This window comes from Acanthochromis polyacanthus, chromosome 3, assembly GCF_021347895.1.
Source record: "Acanthochromis polyacanthus isolate Apoly-LR-REF ecotype Palm Island chromosome 3, KAUST_Apoly_ChrSc, whole genome shotgun sequence".
Lineage (NCBI taxonomy): Eukaryota > Metazoa > Chordata > Actinopteri > Pomacentridae > Acanthochromis > Acanthochromis polyacanthus.
Window position 1 is genome coordinate 33,089,651 of NC_067115.1, and position 20,091 is coordinate 33,109,741.

General features: G+C 43.4%; 1 protein-coding gene across 3 annotated transcripts in view; it reads right to left on the reverse strand.

The window, feature by feature from the left end:
• Positions 1-15,183, reverse strand: part of znf827 (zinc finger protein 827) — a 75,008-nt gene extending 59,825 nt beyond the window's left edge. For all 3 annotated transcript variants that reach the window (XR_007941049.1, XM_022194395.2, XM_051946016.1), the window contains exon 1: positions 14,586-15,183. Coding sequence is in view for 2 of the 3 variants with exons in the window: in XM_022194395.2 (XP_022050087.2) it covers positions 14,586-14,628 (43 nt within the window). In the remaining variant the exon portion in view is untranslated. The remainder of the gene's footprint in view (positions 1-14,585) is intronic.
• Positions 15,184-20,091: the final 4,908 nt, after the last annotated feature.

Below are 20,091 nucleotides of genomic sequence, written 5' to 3' on the forward strand. Positions count from 1 at the left end.
TGCCATAGCGTATCTAAATACATTCCTCCTACTTTTGTGGCTGATTTCAGTTGTGAATATGAGCTGCTAATAAATCAACACATGACATACTTAAACCACAACGCGGCTCACTTCTTGCTTGAATTTGTTACCAGCAGCAGTGCACATTGTGTGTTTGTGTTCTGTTAAGTTGCTGTTTTAATGACAGCCAGATTAAACACAACACAGTCATGTGTCCTTAGCATGAGCCAATACGTCATGTTTCGGCCAATCACAGGAACTTTCTGAAGGTTCAGGACCTTCTAAGACAGGGGTGTCAAAAATGTGACCCGCGGGCCAAAAGCGGCCCGCAGGACGACTTTGTAAACTGTAAAAATTACAAAGAAGACATTAACTGCAATTTGAAAAACTATAAATTTAAAACAATTCCCAGACAATGCCAAGTTGTTTTAATCATAAAGTAAAATACTATATTGCTCATTTTTGTGTGTCTCAGTAATGTTTTGTTTTTGTTGATTTTTTTTGCCTTTTCTTGTCCGACTTGTCATTTGCCTCCTGTTTTTGTCATTTTGTTTCTCGTTTTTGTTGTTTTGTGTTTCCTTTTTGTCTTGCTTGTTCTTTTTCTCATTTTGTGTTTTGCTTTATTCATTTTTGTCATTTTGTTTCATGCTTTTGTCAATTTTTGTTCGTGTCATTTGTGTAACTTTTTTTGTCTCATTTGTCCATTTTTTTGTCACTAGCTTTTTTGTCAAATTTTTTTGTCTCTTTTTTTGTTTTGTTTCATGTTGTCTCTTTTTTGTCATTTTGTTTCTCGCTTTTGTCATTTTGGGTCTCATTTTTGTCATGTTTTGTATTTGTCTTGTTAGTTTGTGTCTTTTTAAAGTAAAATACTACATTGTTCAGCTCCAGATACCCGTGACTAAATGTTTTGTGCCTTTGTAGAAGGTGATCTGTAAGATGTGTAAATGATAAACTGAGACATAATGTTGTTGAACTTGAACTTATTCAACTCCGTTTGTTCATGTTTTGTGAAAAGATAGCTCCTTAAATGGGAATATTTTCAGAATGTGCTTTGTTGTGCTAAAACAACGATCAAACTGGGCTGAATGTGGCCTCTGAACTCAGATGAGTTCAACATCCCTGTTCTAAAGTGTGGCTTTCAGAACTCAACATATCAGATTGGTCAAGTGCATAAACCTTTTCTGCATTCCTGGTCTACACACACATCTTGCTTCTTGGGAAATTGCAGTTTTTGGAGCTATTTGTGAAAAGGTGCCTCAAGTTACTGAATCCCTATTCAGAAGATAAATACTGCCATCAGTTTCAGTCTGATACTGCAATCATAAAACTACTCCGACTTCCAACTATGCTCTGTTAAATTGTCAGGTGGATTAATGTAAAACAGCTCCTTTAGTACAAGTTTGTACATGCAATAAATGCTTGATAAAACATCTGAAGCATCAGACACACCACAGAGTTCAAGGAGTTTGCTAATGTTAGCAGCGGGGAACTGTAACAACCAATTTGCAGCAAACACTGGGAAAGTGAGAGGAAATGTCCGGAGACAACCCACACTCTGTAAATGTAACAGAAGCTTTTATCCAGTACACTGCTCTTGATGACCAGCTGTGGTCAGTCGGAGATATTATGGGATTCGCCATCTTCTCGACGTACTGGAGTTCAAGTAGGAAATTCTACTGAAGCTGTATGATCAAACGGCCTGTTGCATGGCATTTCAGCCTTCATCGTCGTCACTGACATTTGGACTGTGTGCTACAGCGTTTGATCGAACAGCACTGGGCTCTGGGAACATTCGGTTCCTAATAGGATCCCCCCAAAAATCTCACTGCTCACCAGTGGACACTTCTGGAAAAAACGCTATCTGTTCTGCCTCTGTTTGACGAGTTAACCTAAACTGTAAGCTCCTGTGATCCTTTGGCATCAGATGTGGTCCCTGCTGACTGTGGTTCAGTGACTTCTGTCCAAAGAAACAGATGCGGACCATCGCATGAAAACAATGAAGGAACCTTCGCTGCAGCCATCAAGTGATGCTTCACAGACAGAAGAAAAAACACTCTGCTGCATGGCAACTGTACTTGACCCCCCCATAAAGTGCATATATATGTCTGTGCATGCATCGGCCTGTCTCTCTGCAGAATCCTCTCACCGTTGTTAGAGCTGTAATGTTACTATTAAATACTCGTATCGGTCCTCAGTATTGGCAAGAACCCAAACGTAAACACCGTGCTGACAAAAAATAGCATTAATGCATCACTACTAAGTCTGAAACAGAGTTTATTCTGACTGGAAAAATGAAACAACATAAAAGAGTACAGAGTAGTACAACAACAGAGAGACAAGGCTTCACTGCACAAATAAATAGTGAAAAATTAAACCAGCATATTGGTATTTCCAAGACCGTGGTCTGAACAATTAACGGGACCGGGTCAACTTCTTAGTGGCCCTGGGCCACTGCATGATTTTTACTGACAAACTCTGTGCCAGATTTTTTATGTTATGATGAATGCTGCATTCTTCGCTTGCAGTGTTTTTGGTAATGATGAGTCATGGTTGGGTTTTTTTATTGAATTGGTTTTACACACTCTGGTAAATAATCTAAGCAGCCAACACGGAAAAGAACAGAACTCCTCTTATCTTTGAAAGTAATTCTATTTGAAGCGCATTATGAAATGAATAAGAAAATCTGCTCCCAGATACAATAGCCAACTATCATTTAGCATACTCCTAAATTAGTCCAGAACTGGTAACACGCTATTTCTGAAAGCAAGCAGTACTGAATGTTAAAGTTCAACTGTACTATGCAGTGCCTTGGAAAGCTCATTTTTCTTCTGGTTTGTTGGTGTGTGTAGATTTTCAGATGGATTTTTCTAAAAAAAATAACAACTGCTTGCATATTTAGAAATTATTACGAACAAATTAAAAAAAAATAAAAAAATCAACAGGCCGGGGTCTTTAACAGCTCACTTGTGCCAAAAGAATTGGTCACGTACACATATAAGAAAGCACATTTTTTTAAATTCAATGTTGCAGTAAACCCTTTAATATACAACCTTTCCTCATTTGTAATATTTTAGTTGACTTCTAGTTTGGGTTAGGTGCTGCAGACTACTGCTTTAATTTCTACATAGCTATAGTCTATCCAAAATTTGTAATCATTTGCATTGCCATCATGAATCATAATTTAACACTCCCTGTTTGCGGATAAAAGCCAGATGCCAAGTCTGTCTGCAGTCGGCCTAAACACATAGGAACAGGCATCTGTGGGTGGCATCCTTCTTTGTGGAAGTGAACACAGGCAAACACATGCAGCACACTTAAAAAGACCACATATGGCAGAAAAAACTTCGGTGTTTTTACATGAGCATGTGTGAAAACTGCAAGATATTATGCCACTGATGTTATTTGTGCTCACAGCAGCCTACATTTTGAAATTGTTATTCCTACAAACACTGTTGATAACTTGTTTTAAAATGTACTCGGGAGCATTAGATCTTGACTGACATAACCAGATCAATCTGCTGTGCTGTAGTGGTGGTATTACAGGGTTATAATGTATACAGCACTTTCTGCGGACCGCCAAACATCAAACGCTCAAGCCAAGAAAATGTTAATGAGTTCAATACAGCTACTATGGAGAGATAACAATATTTTTTGTAAGTATGGTTTAATTTTTGAATTTTCCTCCTCTCAAACACTGAGCAATTAGCACGGCAACTCTTCAACTAACACAATTCCCTCGTGTATTTGCGTCATATCAGGCAAAATCTGTTCTGAACGCAGTGCAGGCTACTATTTCACAACTGCTAATTATAAACCACGCGACAAAACACATCAGATGCCATCGATTTTTCTTCTGGTTGACAAAGTAACCTCGCTCCACCAAGACGTGGATGTTGCGCTAACTTCCTCTAAAAGACAGGGTGCATTCTTTAGAACAAGTGCGAAAAGAACGGGCCATCACCCTGCTGCGTAGTTTTCTGGCATACTGAAGCTCCTCACAGAGGTGATTGTGTGTCTGTGGAAGAGAAGTGAGAGAGAGTAGGAGGGTGGAAGGTGGGAGTGTGTACAGCGTCCATGTATTGTTTGTAAATCACCATACTGGCAAAAGGGACACTTGGCTCTATAGCAGCCAATCCACCCAGGGATACAAAGCAAGGTCTGGTGGGAGGTGGGGGTAGAGTGAGAGGTAATTTTATACGTGCATGTACGTATGTAAGAGGACAGTGTGTTACAGCGATGGAGGCATCGGCTTTTGCAGACACTGAGAAAGGACGGTATGGGGAGAATGAGCAGAGGAGCGAGGAGGACGAAAGAGGGAGGGAATCTCGAGAATGGAGGGTGTCTTTTTTTATGGAGGTATTGGTTTGACGGCTGTTTGGCAGAGGCACCCAAGGCAGTGCCTGCTTGGATTTTAGCCTGTCACTTAGGACAGGGACACTAATCAGGATTGGTCCCGGTCCCTACCCCGGGAAAGGGGGAGCACTTTCAGGCCATTATTAAAAAAAGGGGGGGGAAGGAGGGAGCAAGAAAGGGAGAAGAATTGCTATGGCACAGCAGGAAATGCTAGCCGCTAACCTCATTTACATGCAGGTCCAGGGAGAATGGGGGGAGAGCTTATTCCGTTTCCAATCTCCATGTTAAATGCTGGCCAGGGCAGCTGATGGGAATGAGAGGCATTGTTCGCCCCATGCTGCTCTTCCCCACTCCGTTACACCAATACCTGCCTCGCTTTCTTCACACTATTAAAACAGACATTGCCTCAATAATTTCAATCGCAGCCTGAAATCTATATGAACCAGACGAGCTATGTATGCAGCTGTTTACTTTGAGCAGACTGTATACTGCAACCAAGCCTCACAGGTTTATCTGTTCTGTCATAACCAGGTTGTGACCTGAGGCTGCCGCATTCAAAGCCATCCTTCACCCACTGAGTCTGTTCTGTGGCATAATGATTGCTATGACAACCATCACTTAAAGCCACGGGTAGGTGGAGGAGAGATGTCAGCTTCTCGTCTACTCTTCTGATGATCTCATTTCTGGCTGGCAGGTACAACAAGGTCAAACCACTGAAACTGGAAAAGTGGCTGCTTGCTACATGCAAATGACAGAACCGAGTTTCCAAACAATTACACTGCCCCTGTCCAAATCAACATGGGGCTAAGCTTTGAGAACCACAAGGTGGGGGATAACATACACACAAAAAAAATCAAAAAAAAAAATCAGGGGAGTCAGAGAGAATGAGACGTAGAGGAAGGGATGGCCGTCTTTGGCCAGCTATGAGCACAAAGTCTGGCTGTGCGTGCCAAATGAGGTTTTTAAACGGTTTTTCTGGGAGGATTTGTGCTAATCTAGAAAACCTTCTGGAGGAAGTGCAAATACATCTGCCGCTGACCACTCCCCTGTAGAGCACGAGGGATTAATAACATGGCAATCTGAACCAATATGGACCCCATTCAAAACACTCGTGGGGTGTGGGAATATACGGGCAATTATGAGCTGAGCCATCTGATTCCCTTCTTTTCTACGATGGCCTCCTACGTCCATTCACTCATTAGGTCACTCTGCTAATTTGTCCAGCTTCATCTGTTTCTACTTATGGTTTTGGTTCTTACAGGTACAACACGCCACAGGGCTCTTCACTCAGAAATATCCAGTGATTAGCTAATCTCATTAGCATCACAAGGGCAAAATTAAGTGATCAAATGCCCTTGGTAAACAATGAGAGGATAAGTCCAGAGCAACGTCTTTCTATTAATGCACCAGGGGATGCAACAACCACAGCGTGCAAATGGGAAGACCTTCTCTACGACTGAATTAGTCAAGATGCTCACCTGGGTTTTCAGCATCATAAATAACCTCGCACTGACTGCACTGACAATAGCTTTCTCAGAGATGACATCACATCAATGATTTTAACTTCTCCGGATTTTTGTCCCGCAGCCAAACACTTCCACTCTCCTTTTAGAGGTGATATATTGTTTCCCTAGAGAGCTGTCACTGCCTTATGGTTCTACTATCCTGTGTCTGGAACAACCCCCTCCTCCCTCCCTCTCTGCACTTTAATCTGCCTATAAAACTGATCCTATGTCCCAAAAAGCTGCAGACACACAGCTGTTAGCCCAGCAAGTTGAAGACATTAGCCTGCGCCTTGGTCTCGACTGCCCAAATGTGCAGAAGTGGAAACACTTCCACACCGAGAGGAGCGAAGGGTTAGCCTGGCTAGTGCACTGAAGACTAACTGGAGCCAGGCTGCGCTTCAGAGAGAATGTGTGTGCATGTGTGTGTGAGTGTGAGGCCTCCTGCCCTCCTCTACCCACACAGGAAGTGAGGTCATCTCATAGCACTGCACCGTGGAGAGTGTGTTCAGTGAGGGCAACAAAGATCGGTGGCCAGCCTCCTAGCAAATATACATACAGCGATGACGTACGCTGAATTACCATGTTTCAAAATGCATCTCTGTGTACAGTTAACGTGTAATAAGCTGAAGCTGTGAATTTGCAGCGACAGTCAAAAAAGCACAATGAAAGCAGAATCCATCGCCATGAAAAAAGGATAATCAGATGCCACCTTGAGCCAAAAACTTCCCAGTCTCATGCACTAGTTAAGATCGTACCACATGCTCAAACATTTCTTCACAGCCCACAGGGGAAGGTCTTTCTGTTAAGACAATTGAGGAAGTTCTTTATCTCCTAACGATGTAATTTTAGGGTCTTTCTAGGAGTGAAACGTGAGACAGTCAAACAATAAATCACATCCCTGTTTAGAGCAGGCGTCTGGCACGACTGGCCGGCTTCAGCTCCCCAGACCACCACCTCCTCCACTGCCGCCTCCTCCTCTCCTCTCATGCTCTCCATCCCTCATGCCTGTTAAAGGCTTGTCCTGCAGGGCCTGGATGCACTTGTGTGGTACAACAACAGAGAAACCGCCCAAAGCTCTTAACAGCTCTTCCTCTCCACTTCCTCCCTCCCTCCATCTCCACACTGCTACCACCACCACCACCAGCTCCTCTCTCCCTCTCCACTCTGCTCTGTCTTTCCCAGCTGCACCGGCGAGCTGTTCCGTATGAACTGCTGCCAGCTGAAAGCCTGCTACTCCTGTGAGATTGCTATTACTCAGTGCAAGCAGGGCTCTGCGTAGCCAAAGGGCTGCTCTCCGAGCTGTAGATCTCCATGTTGTGACTTGTCAACACGGGAAAAATCGTTACCAAGGCTGAGGCACTTCCATTCCACACAGAGGGGGTTCTGATTGCGACCAGGCAGACAGGCAGGTACTGTACTGGAGGTATTAGGACTCGACTGTTGCCGGATTTTGTGCTGCAAAAGATTCTCTGCTGAGAGAAGGCACTTTGAAATTATTAAATAACTGACATCAAGAAGAAAAAAAATACCTGTTTGCGTTTACCATTTCAGTGGTAAGGTTTTTTTAATGCTATAATTTGAGCTGAACTTTGGCAGAGAGTACTAGAATTTATTTTTAAAGTTGCCAGTAGACACACAAGGCAACACAAAAGGGAAAATAATAAGCACTTCAATGCTTCTTTGCCATCACTTGTGAATGCTGTGCTCTCTCAAAGTCTTTGCCACTGGCACAGACAATACCTCAGGTAGAAATAAATGTAATCCTTCATTATTCATTAAGCAACCTTTAGACTTCTCGGAGCTACACAACTAGCCTTTTACATATAAACACTTTATCGGCTCTTCTGCTCAAAAGGCGTTTGTGTTGCTAAATTATTAAACACTAAAGGTCTCATTCCACTGACCTCAAACATGTTTTAATAAAGAAAATTTGTGGCTCATAAGGAGAAAAAGAAGTAGAATCTATGCAAAATTCTGATCTCAGAGTTTTCAAGTCAAGGTTTCACATTTCCACTATTCTCGCCTTTAAACATTAGGCACTAAAAACCTGCATTAAAGTCCTTAGGCACTCTGAAAAAGGCAATATGGTAGAATTGCTGGAACACAGTCACACACAGTACTAACATAGTCAGAAAGTCAGGTCCACCTGACAGAATACTATGGATGGATAGTCAGATCTTTGGCCATATGCTTAAATCCTGTGTTAGGCTCCATATTCACTCCTACAGTATTTTCTACTCGCATGGCCTTTCTCACTACTCAGCCTGAACAAAACAGCGACTTCCACCTCAGCCAGTCCATTTTCCCCCCTTTAATAAGAACACCGTGTTGCCAAAAAATGACTCTCCTACATAGTTTACTGACATTAAACTTATGTATCTAGAGCTAGATATGTTTAAATTTATATATTTAATGCAGAACGAAAATACAAATATTATCTGTAGGCTCGGTGCCTTTTTCAAAAATGTCCTACCTCTGTTAAAGTAATATACTTTGCCATGTTTTGTTTTGTTTTATGTAAATGTTTGTGCTCCAAACCAAAAACGGTCGTGAGCCTGAAACTAATAAATGAAATGAAATGAAATAAATCAATGAATCACTCTTTATTTTCATGCAAATAGAATGTAACACAAAATGCTTTACACACACAAAAAAACCAAAAGGAAACAATTCCCCTCCTAACCCACAATCCCCCCCATAAACGATTAAACAACAACGGTTGTGTCTAACACACTGCTTGTTGTCCTTGGACGCTCTAAGTAACCAGGAATCCACAACGATCCTAACAAGAGATTAAAGTAATCTGGGAGGGTCGTCGAGGTTTGGCTCCTCATTTGCTTTCATTATAATATTAAATATTAGATAGCTAGGCTCGGCTACCTTTACCGTTTCCTGCACACAGTTGGGGTTTATTCAGTTCACCTCACACTGGGACACGGACAATTATCACCTCTTTAAAAATGTACGCCATGAAACTGCCCACTCGTGCATCTCCTAATGTATTGTCCTGAAACACGCAAGAATTTCATTTTACTTAAGCTGTGATTTGTGGAAAAATCGGCTTTCAAGCCCAGATCTAGTAAATGCGCGATGCTTGCACAAAGCAAAAATTGCCTATAGAAGGGGTTTTTCAATAGGAAAGTAGATATAACAATTATGCACAAAGTTTGACAACGAAATATGCTTTGTGCAAGGTCAAGAGCTCGTGAAGTGGCCTCGTGACTAGAAGGTCTCTTCTTCAGCAATTACTGCCAGTGTAATGTTGAAAAAAAAGATGCTTGACCCCCAGAATTATTATAGCTCCATATTGATGTGGCTTTATTCACCAGGCATGAAGTTACGAAGTTAAGAAAAACTTCACCAATGTTGATGTCAAACTTGCCAGCATACACAGATTTGCACCGCTATTCAGTAAATTAACAATTTCAAGCATTTGGCCAGTTCTATACAGATATTTTAATGCGCTGTTGTGAAACTCATGGGTATACCAATTCGAATGAATTTTTCAATGCGCCTGTGAAACTGGCTATTTCGAGAAAATTTCCCGTTATTCTTGAGTAACGTGCAGACCCACACAGTTTTGATTCTGAAGAACTGTTTTTAAGCTGAATAAACTCTGCTGTCTGTGTGGCTTGCCAATTGTCTGAAGTAGCAAATAAGGTTAACATCTGTGTATAAATATTGATCCTCACCCTGAGGCTTAGCAACTTCTTTGAAACCAGGCCCATTAAACCTTGCCCAACTAACTGTTTATTCACATCACTCTCAGTGATTTTTGTTACTCTCGAGTAAAACAAAAGGCAGAGTCTAGTTTGTCCACTGGATAGGAATTTTCACTGAGAGCACGTTTCCATTTTCTCTCAGAGACGGTACACTGTTCGAAAGGCATCCACCGCCTTTCAACGGCCCTATAATTCATTTCTAAGCTAAAGGCTGTGTATCATTATTCGCTTGAGCTCGACTCACCTGACGTCGCCAGTGCACCCAAGCCCCATCAACTTGAGGGGAGACATGGCAGCGGTGGTGAGGTGGGGGATGCTTGGCAGAAATTCCCCGCAAATTTTATGCCAAGAGCGAAATGGAAACCTCCTCTCATTTTCCTTTCCCCTTAATCCAATGTTTTCAAGCCCCAGCCCCACCAAGGTCATTATAATCATAGCAAGTGGAAGGCAGCCAGTGACCCGCCATTACAGTAAGGTAGAGAGCCACCCAGTCAGTCAGCTATTGGCTCCCGGAGAGGAGCGCAATTCCGTCTAAAAATGTTCAAAATCTCTCCATTTTAAATGAAGATAATCAAGAGAGGAGAGAGCAGGAAAAGTGTTCCAGCCAACCCACTTAAGGTTGTGTTTTTATTACATGGATCCCCTTAAACTGGTGTAGAAACGCTAATTGCAATTCTCTGATCAAACACACACAGATCTTATAATATGTATACTTACCGTTATGTAATATTACATAACGAAGCTACATATATTTAGGACTATTCAGACTGATTCAGCGCGCCATTTTCTACATTATGAAGTCACACACATTAAAATATCCAAACTTAGCATGTTTACCGACCCTAACTTTTAAGAGTGAGTAATAAAGGCAGCAAAATTACACAAACAGTAACACACCACAAGGTCATAAAGAATGGCAGTTTTCACTGTGGCACCAAAGGTCATGTTTACTTGTCAGAGTGAAGGCGCCATACTGTACTGTGACCTCCATAGCCAGCTTATGTACCCACAGACACAAACGCACACACACACACGCACACAAAAGGGGTTGTGTGTTCGCTTTCACATGTGCGTGCCATGCACACACACTTAAAGAATAGTCCCTTCTCACAAACTGTGCCACAGACAATAGGACGGCGCACACTGGGCTACACAACCCATATATCTGGGTCTGCTCTAAGATAAAGCACCTCCAGCATTAAAGCCAGTGTATTAGCTTGCCCTTTTTCACCACAGATGAAGAGATTCGAAGCTCGATATTGTGCTTGTTGGCTGGCACACCACCAGGGTGTTGTTGGCTGAATAATGAAAACACACAGACTGACAGCGAATGGCATGAGGTGACACTTCCATTCTAGAGTGGGAAGATTCAAAACAAAGCGCAAAAAGCTTCTGACAAATTCATACTTTTCTGTGACAGTTTGTTGACTGAGGAGGGAAACAACTCCTAAATCAGAAAAGGCTTTCATTTAAACCCAGGAACACAAGCACAGCAGAGCTCCAGCACAGTGCCTACACGAGAGTACATGGTTTCAGATACGTGGGTGAAGAGTATTTTTGTTGCAGACCAATTACGAAGCAGCTTAATTGAAAGGTTGACATGGGCTTACTTTGGTTTTTATGCCCAAACGACTGAAAATATTGGACTTCATGTTTGACTGATCCACACTACATATACCGAAGCCAAATCCAGCTTTCATCACCAAACGGTGTACCTTCTGAAACACCAGTGGTCTGAAATCAGGAAACTTTAACAAACCTCACACATTTTCACAGTTGGAGCTCACACTTATTCAGTGCACGCTTTTCTGATACATTAGCAATAACTTTCAATCACAAATAAAATGATTTTACCAAGTACTTCCTTCTGGCTCTTTAGTGTGACCTTAAATATAATAGTAACTTTAGATCAGCACCTGCTCCAGTGGATATTCAAGGTACATTTGGATGTTGTAATGGATAAGCAATTGCTAATATCCTCCTTGGCTGGCAAGTCGGTGCTAAAACATGTCTGCACAAAACATACAATCCGTTTCATTTTGACTCTACAACCAAACAGCCACAAAGGTAAAAGCACTGACAGGTCAGGTGAATAACACTGATTATCTTGCTGCAACGGCACATGTAACGGGGTGGGATATATCACGCAGCAAGTGAACAGTCAATGCTTGAAGCTATTGTGTTGGATGTGGGAAAAATGAGCAAACGTGAGGATCTGAGCAGCTGTGACCAGAGCCAGACTGTGGTGGCTAGACGAGTGGGTCAGAGCACCTACTAAACAGCAGGTCTTGTGGTGTGTTGCTACTATGCAGTGGTTAGTACCAACCAAAAGTGGTCAAAGGAAGGACAACAGGCGAAAAAGACAACAGGGTCATACGTACAAAAAGCTCAATGATACGTGTTGGGAGTGAAGTCTGGCCTGTGCGGTCTGATCCCACAGAAGAACTACTGTAGCACAAATTGCTGAAAACTTCCATGCAGGCTGTGTCAAACTCGTGGCCTGTCAGAGCGCCCATGGTGACCACTGTCCACTGCCAAAAACATTATCTTTTACATCCTGTGTACAGCCAGGTGTGTGTATGTTATTTACCTGGGGGAAAAGATGGCAGCAGGTTGCACTACAGGAAGAAGACAAGCCAACAGAGGCGGTTCGATGCTCTGTTGGGAAACCTCCGTACTTGCATTCATGTGGATGTCACTTTGACACGCACCACACACCAAAACCTCCACACATATCTCTCCGTGACACGAGTATCCCTGTTGACAGTAGCCTCTTTTAGCTGGACAATGCTCCCTGCCACACAGCAGACATTGTTGAGTCATGTTTTTTTAGGAACATGACAAAAAAGTTCAACGTGCTGACTTGGCCTCCAAGTTCCTGAGACCTGAACTCCATTGAGCAATTATGGGATATGCTGAAAAAACAAGTCCGACAAATGAAGCCCCACCTCGCATCTTTACAGGACTTAAAGGATCTTCTGCTGAGGCCTTGCAGTCCGATACTAGGACACGTTCAGAGGTTCTGTGGAGTCCACATGCCATGATATGTTAGAGGCTCTTTGACAGCATGAGGGTACCTACGCATTATTAGAGAGGTGGTTGTGCCCGATTGCGTTATAAACACATTTTGTCCACCGCAATAATGCAAAACTATACATGTTTTCCTATTAGCAGGAAAATGCAGGTGTAAACTTAAAAAAGTATTTGTCATTTACAGAGTACACACATTCGTTGAAAGTGAATTACAAATCACGTTGATGAATATCCCTCACAATTCTGGGAAATCAACCTCGGCTCATGTGCTAAATTAAAGAACCACTGTTTGCATTTCTTGATTTTCGTCTACATCAGGCGCACAAAATAAGACACACACACACACTCTGCTAGATGAGGAGGAAAACACACCGTGTGCACAAGCGCCCTCCAAGAAGCCTCGATGCATAGTGGTCGTAAAAAGGCTGCAACGGGTTATTTTCATTTGCACATCATGACCCTACTTCTGTGCGGCCCGTCCATGTGACTTACACACTCCTTATGCAGTATATCAGTGACAACTCACTGTCAGTCACACACACACATGCACAGAGAAACACACACACACTCGCTGCACCCACTGTCACCCAGTCTCCACCTCTGTGCCTCCCAGCCAACCGTTGCAATTTCCCAAGTTCAAGCCTAGGTCAAACACCTGGGCAGCGGATCAGTGAATATTACCAGTAAAAAAAATAAATCTGTGATCGGTGATGCATGGTGTTGAGCAGCTGGCACAATGTGACATTTAAGAAATGAAGAAGACGGTGTCATAAGATAAATGCATCAAGCCTAAACATGAATCACTCACTTAATCATTACATTTACATACTAAAATGACTAATTGAGCTGTTTGCTTACGCATGTAGTGAGCAGAAGTGATTAAGAGGACCCCCTCAAAAAAAAACTAAAAAAAATAAATAAATAAAAATGTCACTCTGGGCTAATTCCTTTAATAATCATTGTCATTGGCCACTAACATCTAAAGCGATCCTCTAGCGGCCGGAGTGCGCAACTGCAGCTCCTCATTATCTGGACCGATAAAGGCACAATACGAACATCCAAGATACAGCGGGTCAAATGTGCAAAAGTAAACCAACCTCCTGCTAAAATCAACAACACGGGAATTATTGCGGCTTTCTGGTGCGGCACGGCGTTATTTTTAAAACGACGTAGCGGAGCACAAGTGCCGTTTCCTTTTTCTAACCGCGTTATTGATCGTAGTCTGTCTGCAATGAATGGCTGCAAAGGGAAGAGGGGGGAAAAACCCTGAACTTCAGGTGACCGACCATGGCTCTGACATAGCCCTGCATGCAGACTGGGAGGGGTAGAAAAAAATTAACACTGGCTTGGAGGAGAGAGGAGGAAAAAAAACACCTCAGCACACTTTTTTTTAAAAAAAGTCGACGACAAACAAGCGCGAACAAATTCGGGTTCCGCGATTCGGAGCAGCACAAACTATGAGGCGAAAGTTAGCCGTTTATATCGCCGAGGAAATGAAGTTTAGCGAGCGGTGCTAGTTAGCGCCGTAGCTAACTGGGAAGACCAGGGTACGGGCAGCCAGACTCTGGCTTGTCTGATCCGACTGACCCTTCATTTTATTGCGGCCAGACTCCCAGATCCTCCCCTTTCTACCCGAAAAGCGACCGAGCGGAGGCTGAACGCATTACCCGAAAACGCTCGGCCGTTGTGGCTCACACGCAACCGACACATATGCCAACTGACCGCAACCTTTTTTAGCGGAACCGGACCTCTCATCGATTGTACTCTTTATTAAAGCCACGTATCATTTATCCACTCAGTCGCCGAGCTAACGTTGCCCATCGCCAACAACATGGCTGCCTCGCTCGGACCTAAAAAGGGAGAAATAACCTACGCCGAGTCTTTTGTCTGTTTCACCTCTTTAACCCTAAACTACTGCGCAAAACACACCGGAGAAGCCGTTAAAATTGCACAAAACGAGCGGGCGACTTACGTGAAGGCAGGCGCTTGGGTTGCTCCTGCTTCCTCCTTGGCATTTTCCCCCGTTTTTAATCACATTCTCGTCCTTGTTTGGGGATAAGAAGAAAAAAGGTTTTTCCCATTGAGACTGGAGGCGCCAGTGATGGCAGGGACTTGGTCGTGCACCTGGCTTTGCTCGGTTTAAAGTGTATTGTTGGGGAATGGGAACACAGGCGGAGGAGGTGCCGCTGTTGTTGTTGCCGTGTCTTGACTATGGCTGCTCTCGGTGCAAGTGTGTCTCCGAGCCCCTAACTAACACTAATGCAGGGATCAAAGGGCAGCAACAGCAGAGCAGACACACGCACGCACACACACACACACACACACGCAAGCACACACTCTTCTCATACACACACACACTCACGCACACTCTCTTGCGCGCACGCACACATTCTAGGAGCTCGCCCCCGAGAAGCAGCGTTACGGACAAGGTGCCCCCGAAGCTTTAAGGGAGGAAAAAATATATTGGGAATAAAAAAAAAGGGAATAATTTCACCGCACTGATGATGATGATGATGGTAGTAGTGGTGGTGATGATGGGGATGGAGACCATTTGCATGGACGGACTCGATGCAATTTCCATCCCTAAAAAAAGAAAGAAAAAAAAAAACAGTGAGCGGCTGTAATAATAATTTATGCGAGTGATGCAAACGTGAATGTACATCACAGCTCTGACCGAGTGGCGTGTCAAACATGAATTTAGTGTGCATTTGGAAGGAAAAAAATAAACTCCACACACAATTTACGACCATAAGCACATCTTTATTGAATGTGCATTATATTATTTAATGTTTACACACGCACATTTACACGTTAAATCCATGCTGCTGTGTGCATAGCTGTAATGTTAAGACTTTAAATTGTTTAATAATTATGTAATAGCAACTTCATCCAGGGTTTTTCCTTTGACATTTCAAGATCTTGGCTTATTATACACACTGTTTCCCCTCAAAAGTTTCATTACAAACTATTTACAAGTTCCACAGGGGAAACAAAACAACAGCCAAAATCAAATTAACATTCATTAACAAACATCCTTCAATGGTTTACTTTGTTTTACCTCTGTCTCCCTCCTCCTATGCTCGCTTCTCACACACAGGTTTCATACATGTCAAGCTGTTAATTTAAAAACTGCTTGCTGAGTTATTCCTAGAATTTGTCTATAATAAGAACAGTGATGAAAAAGAGAAAAATGAAGGTACATTGTGTGGGAACCTGCACTGAATCAGGTGGGGGCAATAACAGGTGTCAGTGTCAGAAAAATGTCCAACAATTACCCAACCCAATGTAGTCATCTCCTCATCAAAGTTGAGAGAGCAGAACTGGCCAGAGCTGAATCCTCCTCTCTCTCAGCTGGGTGTTGGGGCTTTTTCACAGCGCAGGCTGTCCCCCACTCCCTGCTGTTGGACTCCTCCAGGCTGCGTTCTGTTGGCCTGCCGCGTTCTTTCACACCTCGGCCGTGTGTGAGGAGAGCTGTGTCTTCATCCCTCCATCCTTCCATCCTCCAGTCCTCCTCCTGCCATGCCTTCCACCCACCCCCAGCGGAGGCGCAGGAGGCTCGTTACCGTGGCAATTAGTGAAAAGCCCAAATTAGCCCTCTTGGCTGTCCACAGGTGACAAAGACACTTTGCATTTCTGCTAATTAGGAAACAGAACAACATGATTAAATGGGCCCTATCAGGAGGAGAGTGGACAAACATGTTCCACAAATAGCAAAGAGCGATTTATTAGTGCATCTCCTGCATGAAATGATTAAGACATCCCATTAGTTTTTGCAGTTTCGGAGAGGATAATGTTGGGTTGTGATGCTGAATATTACAATGATTTACGTGACAATTTTAATAGACTTGTGTGATTGTGTGTGTGTGTGTGTGAGTGTGTGTGTGTGTGTGTGTGTGTGTGTGTGTGTGTGTGTGAGCAGCTGTCTCTCTCAACAACACCTGCAGACAAACACAGTCATGTGACCAGAGAGTGCACGAGTTTAAGGTTAAAATTTGTTAAATTTCTTTGTTTCTAGCAGATGCTTTGTGATTTTTGCAGCACAAAAATAAGCTTTTATAAAGATTTGGAAAGGAGTTGTCAGTTTAGGCGCTTAGAGGCTTCAGCACTCAACTTTGAGCTGAATGTCTGAAGAGTTTTTACCGCATATTTGTGATATTATGTCAGTGCATAGATAAGCGAGAAATGCGAAGTACAAGATGGAAAAGGTGATTCTGTTCATTTACCATTCCTGTAAATGTAGAGCAAGCTGTCTTTTTCCACATGATCAGAGATGTGACAGCTCCGGTTTGTACTTTCTGATGAAATCCCAGATATGTGTTCCTCGATTTGTTAGTGAAACACTTACTACGCTTGGAATTTACAACCCCAGAGCAGCTGAAACTCTCCTGTAAGCTGTTGCATGCTGGATGGCTTAATCACTGCTAAATCTTGCTCTGCGTGTCCACCCTTAGCTTATAACACCACATTAATGATCATTAATTATCGCAAACTCCATGTAATATCAAACTCGATTTACAGGGCTGAACTACTCCAGGCTCAAATCGGTGCAAAGCTGTGAAACTTCTGCATTCTGCGCCATCATAAACATTTACATTAACCGCCGATAGGCCGTAGTAGGACACCAGTGTTTGTCTTCGTGGTGCTTTTGTTCGCTATTGAGTTCGGTCGCCATAGGGAGGTCACAGCCTGTTCTCTGACCCTGACAATGCCAGGCAGCTGAGGTAATGCTAGAAACAGGGCAGTCTGCTGATAGTAGCCATGGCAACAATGGCATGACCTCACTCAGGGTTGAACCTAAAGGTCGTTCCTCAGTGAGAACGAGTGCTCCAGCCATACCGCCAGCAATGCCTCTCAGGTTTCCCCCGCTGGAACACACATTTACTGTATTTACTGTACGACGCTCATGTCTGCTTCACTGGCAAAGTGAATATATTCAAGGTCAATTAAAACTGTTTTGTTTCACTTCCCAATAACCGGCATAGGTTCCCCGCTTTGATAACAGCCTAAATTGTCAGTTGGCATTATTACTACTTATTAAAATGGTTCCCTATAGTGGCACTACAGTTAGTGGGGGCTAAATGAGTTTCAGGTGCTTCAGTGGAGGATGGAGCAGACTGGGGAGAAATGAGCTAACTTGCTTATGTGCCTTGGGGGCAAACCGAGCATCCTCCAGTTTGTTCTTTTCTCCGTCTCTGCTCCTCGCTCTCCCCAATCCTCCCAGGCCCTGTCCTGCGCCGGATAGGCTGGTTGGGCTAACGTTAGGCTCGGCCAGTCAGATGTTGCCCTGGGGTAAACAGAAACATCTGTCCCCTGCCCAGCCGTGACTGTCGCTGAGTGATAAATCCTGGGGTGGCTTGTGCCAGCGCTGTCCGGTGTACCACCTGTCCCCCTCCTACACAATCTCCACAACCCAACCCCTACACACTCACACATACACACACACTCACACACACACTTCACCCTATTTGCACTCATCCGCCTTCATCCTGACAGTGTGACAGAAGCAGGTGGTTCACTCCCTTTTTGCCCTCTGGCCTTCTATGCTCTCGTCCTCGGTTGGCACATTTATGCAGGGTGCGAGCAGGGTTGTCGCCTCTAGCAAATACCAGCGGAGAGATCCCTGTACCAGGTTTTTGCAGCAGTGGTCTCGGGGAACTCAAAGGCCTATAGCAGTTGTTTCCTTTAATCAGGCATAAAGTCTGCAGATCAGATAAACAAACTTGCACAGAGGCCAATAACATGTTCAGTGAAAAAACTAGCAAAAAAAGAACATCATAAAGTGCTAGAAGTTTGAGAGGATGTGACTTAAATGACAATGATATTTACTTGTTTAAGGACTTTTACAGCCCACCTGACCTTCTTGTAAATTCACAGTCACACACACGCAGCATTTGTTCATATTTTCTCAGCATGTTTGTCTCTCTCTGCTGCTACCGCTTCCTCTCTGTGCTCAACTACTTTTACTAGTGTGACAGAGGCAGGTGGCCAACTTCCTGCCCTTTGACCTTCAACAGTTTCCCTGCAGTAAGGAGGCAGTGCAAACACACACTTCCACACACACACACACACTCAGAGGAGGAGCCTAGGTTGCCCTGGGTGAACTGGGCCAGAGGTCTTGCAAAAGGCCCTAGAGGGAAGCGAAGGTCTTTCGACTCAGGGACAAGAGTTATTTTGGTGGCGAACCTGACAGGCTGAATGATCATCCCCGCAGTGCCAAAACCTCAGTGAATATGCACATCAGAAAGACGGAGAGATATACGAGAATAAAATGCAGCTCTGTCTGGCAAAAAAAACAAAAAAAAAAACGCACTAAAAACAAAAAAGGATTCGTCGAGCCGATTGCTAACACCCCCTTGCAAACACGGTTCTTAAAAACAATGTGCTCTTTTATCATCTCAAGCAGTTTGCGAGCAGAATTACAGTAAGACTATCTGCCACCTGCCTCTAAATCACTTTTTTTATTCCCGGAGCTGGGCGAGCAAAAATAATTACAAAAAGTGTTATGAAATGGTTTTCACTCGTCTACCTCTCGGCTCTTGGCTGCTTGACTATCTTTCTTTTTCACAATATATCTTAATTGATCTAGCAAAAGGCGAGTATTTTTTTTTTCACCAATAAAAACAAGATTTAAATTTATTTCTTTGGAGGCGCGCTTCAGTCTCGTGCTCATCTGTGTGTATGATTTGCATGTTTGTTTTATGCCTCTATGTATGTGTAAGAGGACCCCCGCTGATTAATGTCACTTCATATTGTAATGGAGCGTGCTGAACATGTTCTGATATCTGTAATGTGTTACCAGTCTCAGCTTGATTTTATTGCCATGGTCTAATAGGATATTGCCACTATCACAATTTGGATTAACTTCCATATCACTGCTGTTAAACCAACTGAGGTTTGTATGTGTGCATGCACACAAACGATAGAGAAGGGGGGACGTCTATCAGGGTAGGCTGCTCTGGTCGATTAATTTCACGTTCAGCACCTCCTTCACAATGTGTCCCTTCTATTTGTCACCACAATAGTTTTCATTATGATCAGTTACAGCTGCTGTGTTTCCTCTCATTGATGCTGTGTTGAGGGGGAAAACATTTTTGACCCTTTGAACAATAAGGCACTGCTGTCTAAATTTGCTGAAGGGATGGATACTGTACCGGCCGTTGCTTTTATTTGTTCATTACACATAAATACTCACACACACACACACACACACACACACACACACACACACACACACACACACACACACACACACACACACACACACACACACACTCAAACACACACAGGTATAATGAACCCTAGCGAAGAGGTCTGGCACGCTTTTGTATGAGTGTTTTTTTTTTCTTTTTTTTGTCAGCAGGGAGCACGCAACTATATGCAGAGGAGGCTGCCCTTGCTCTGTGAGTCCTTTGTTTCCCCACATCCCCAAGCTCCACCTCTCTCTCCGCCAGCCTTCCAATGGGAGAGCCTTCAGGTGT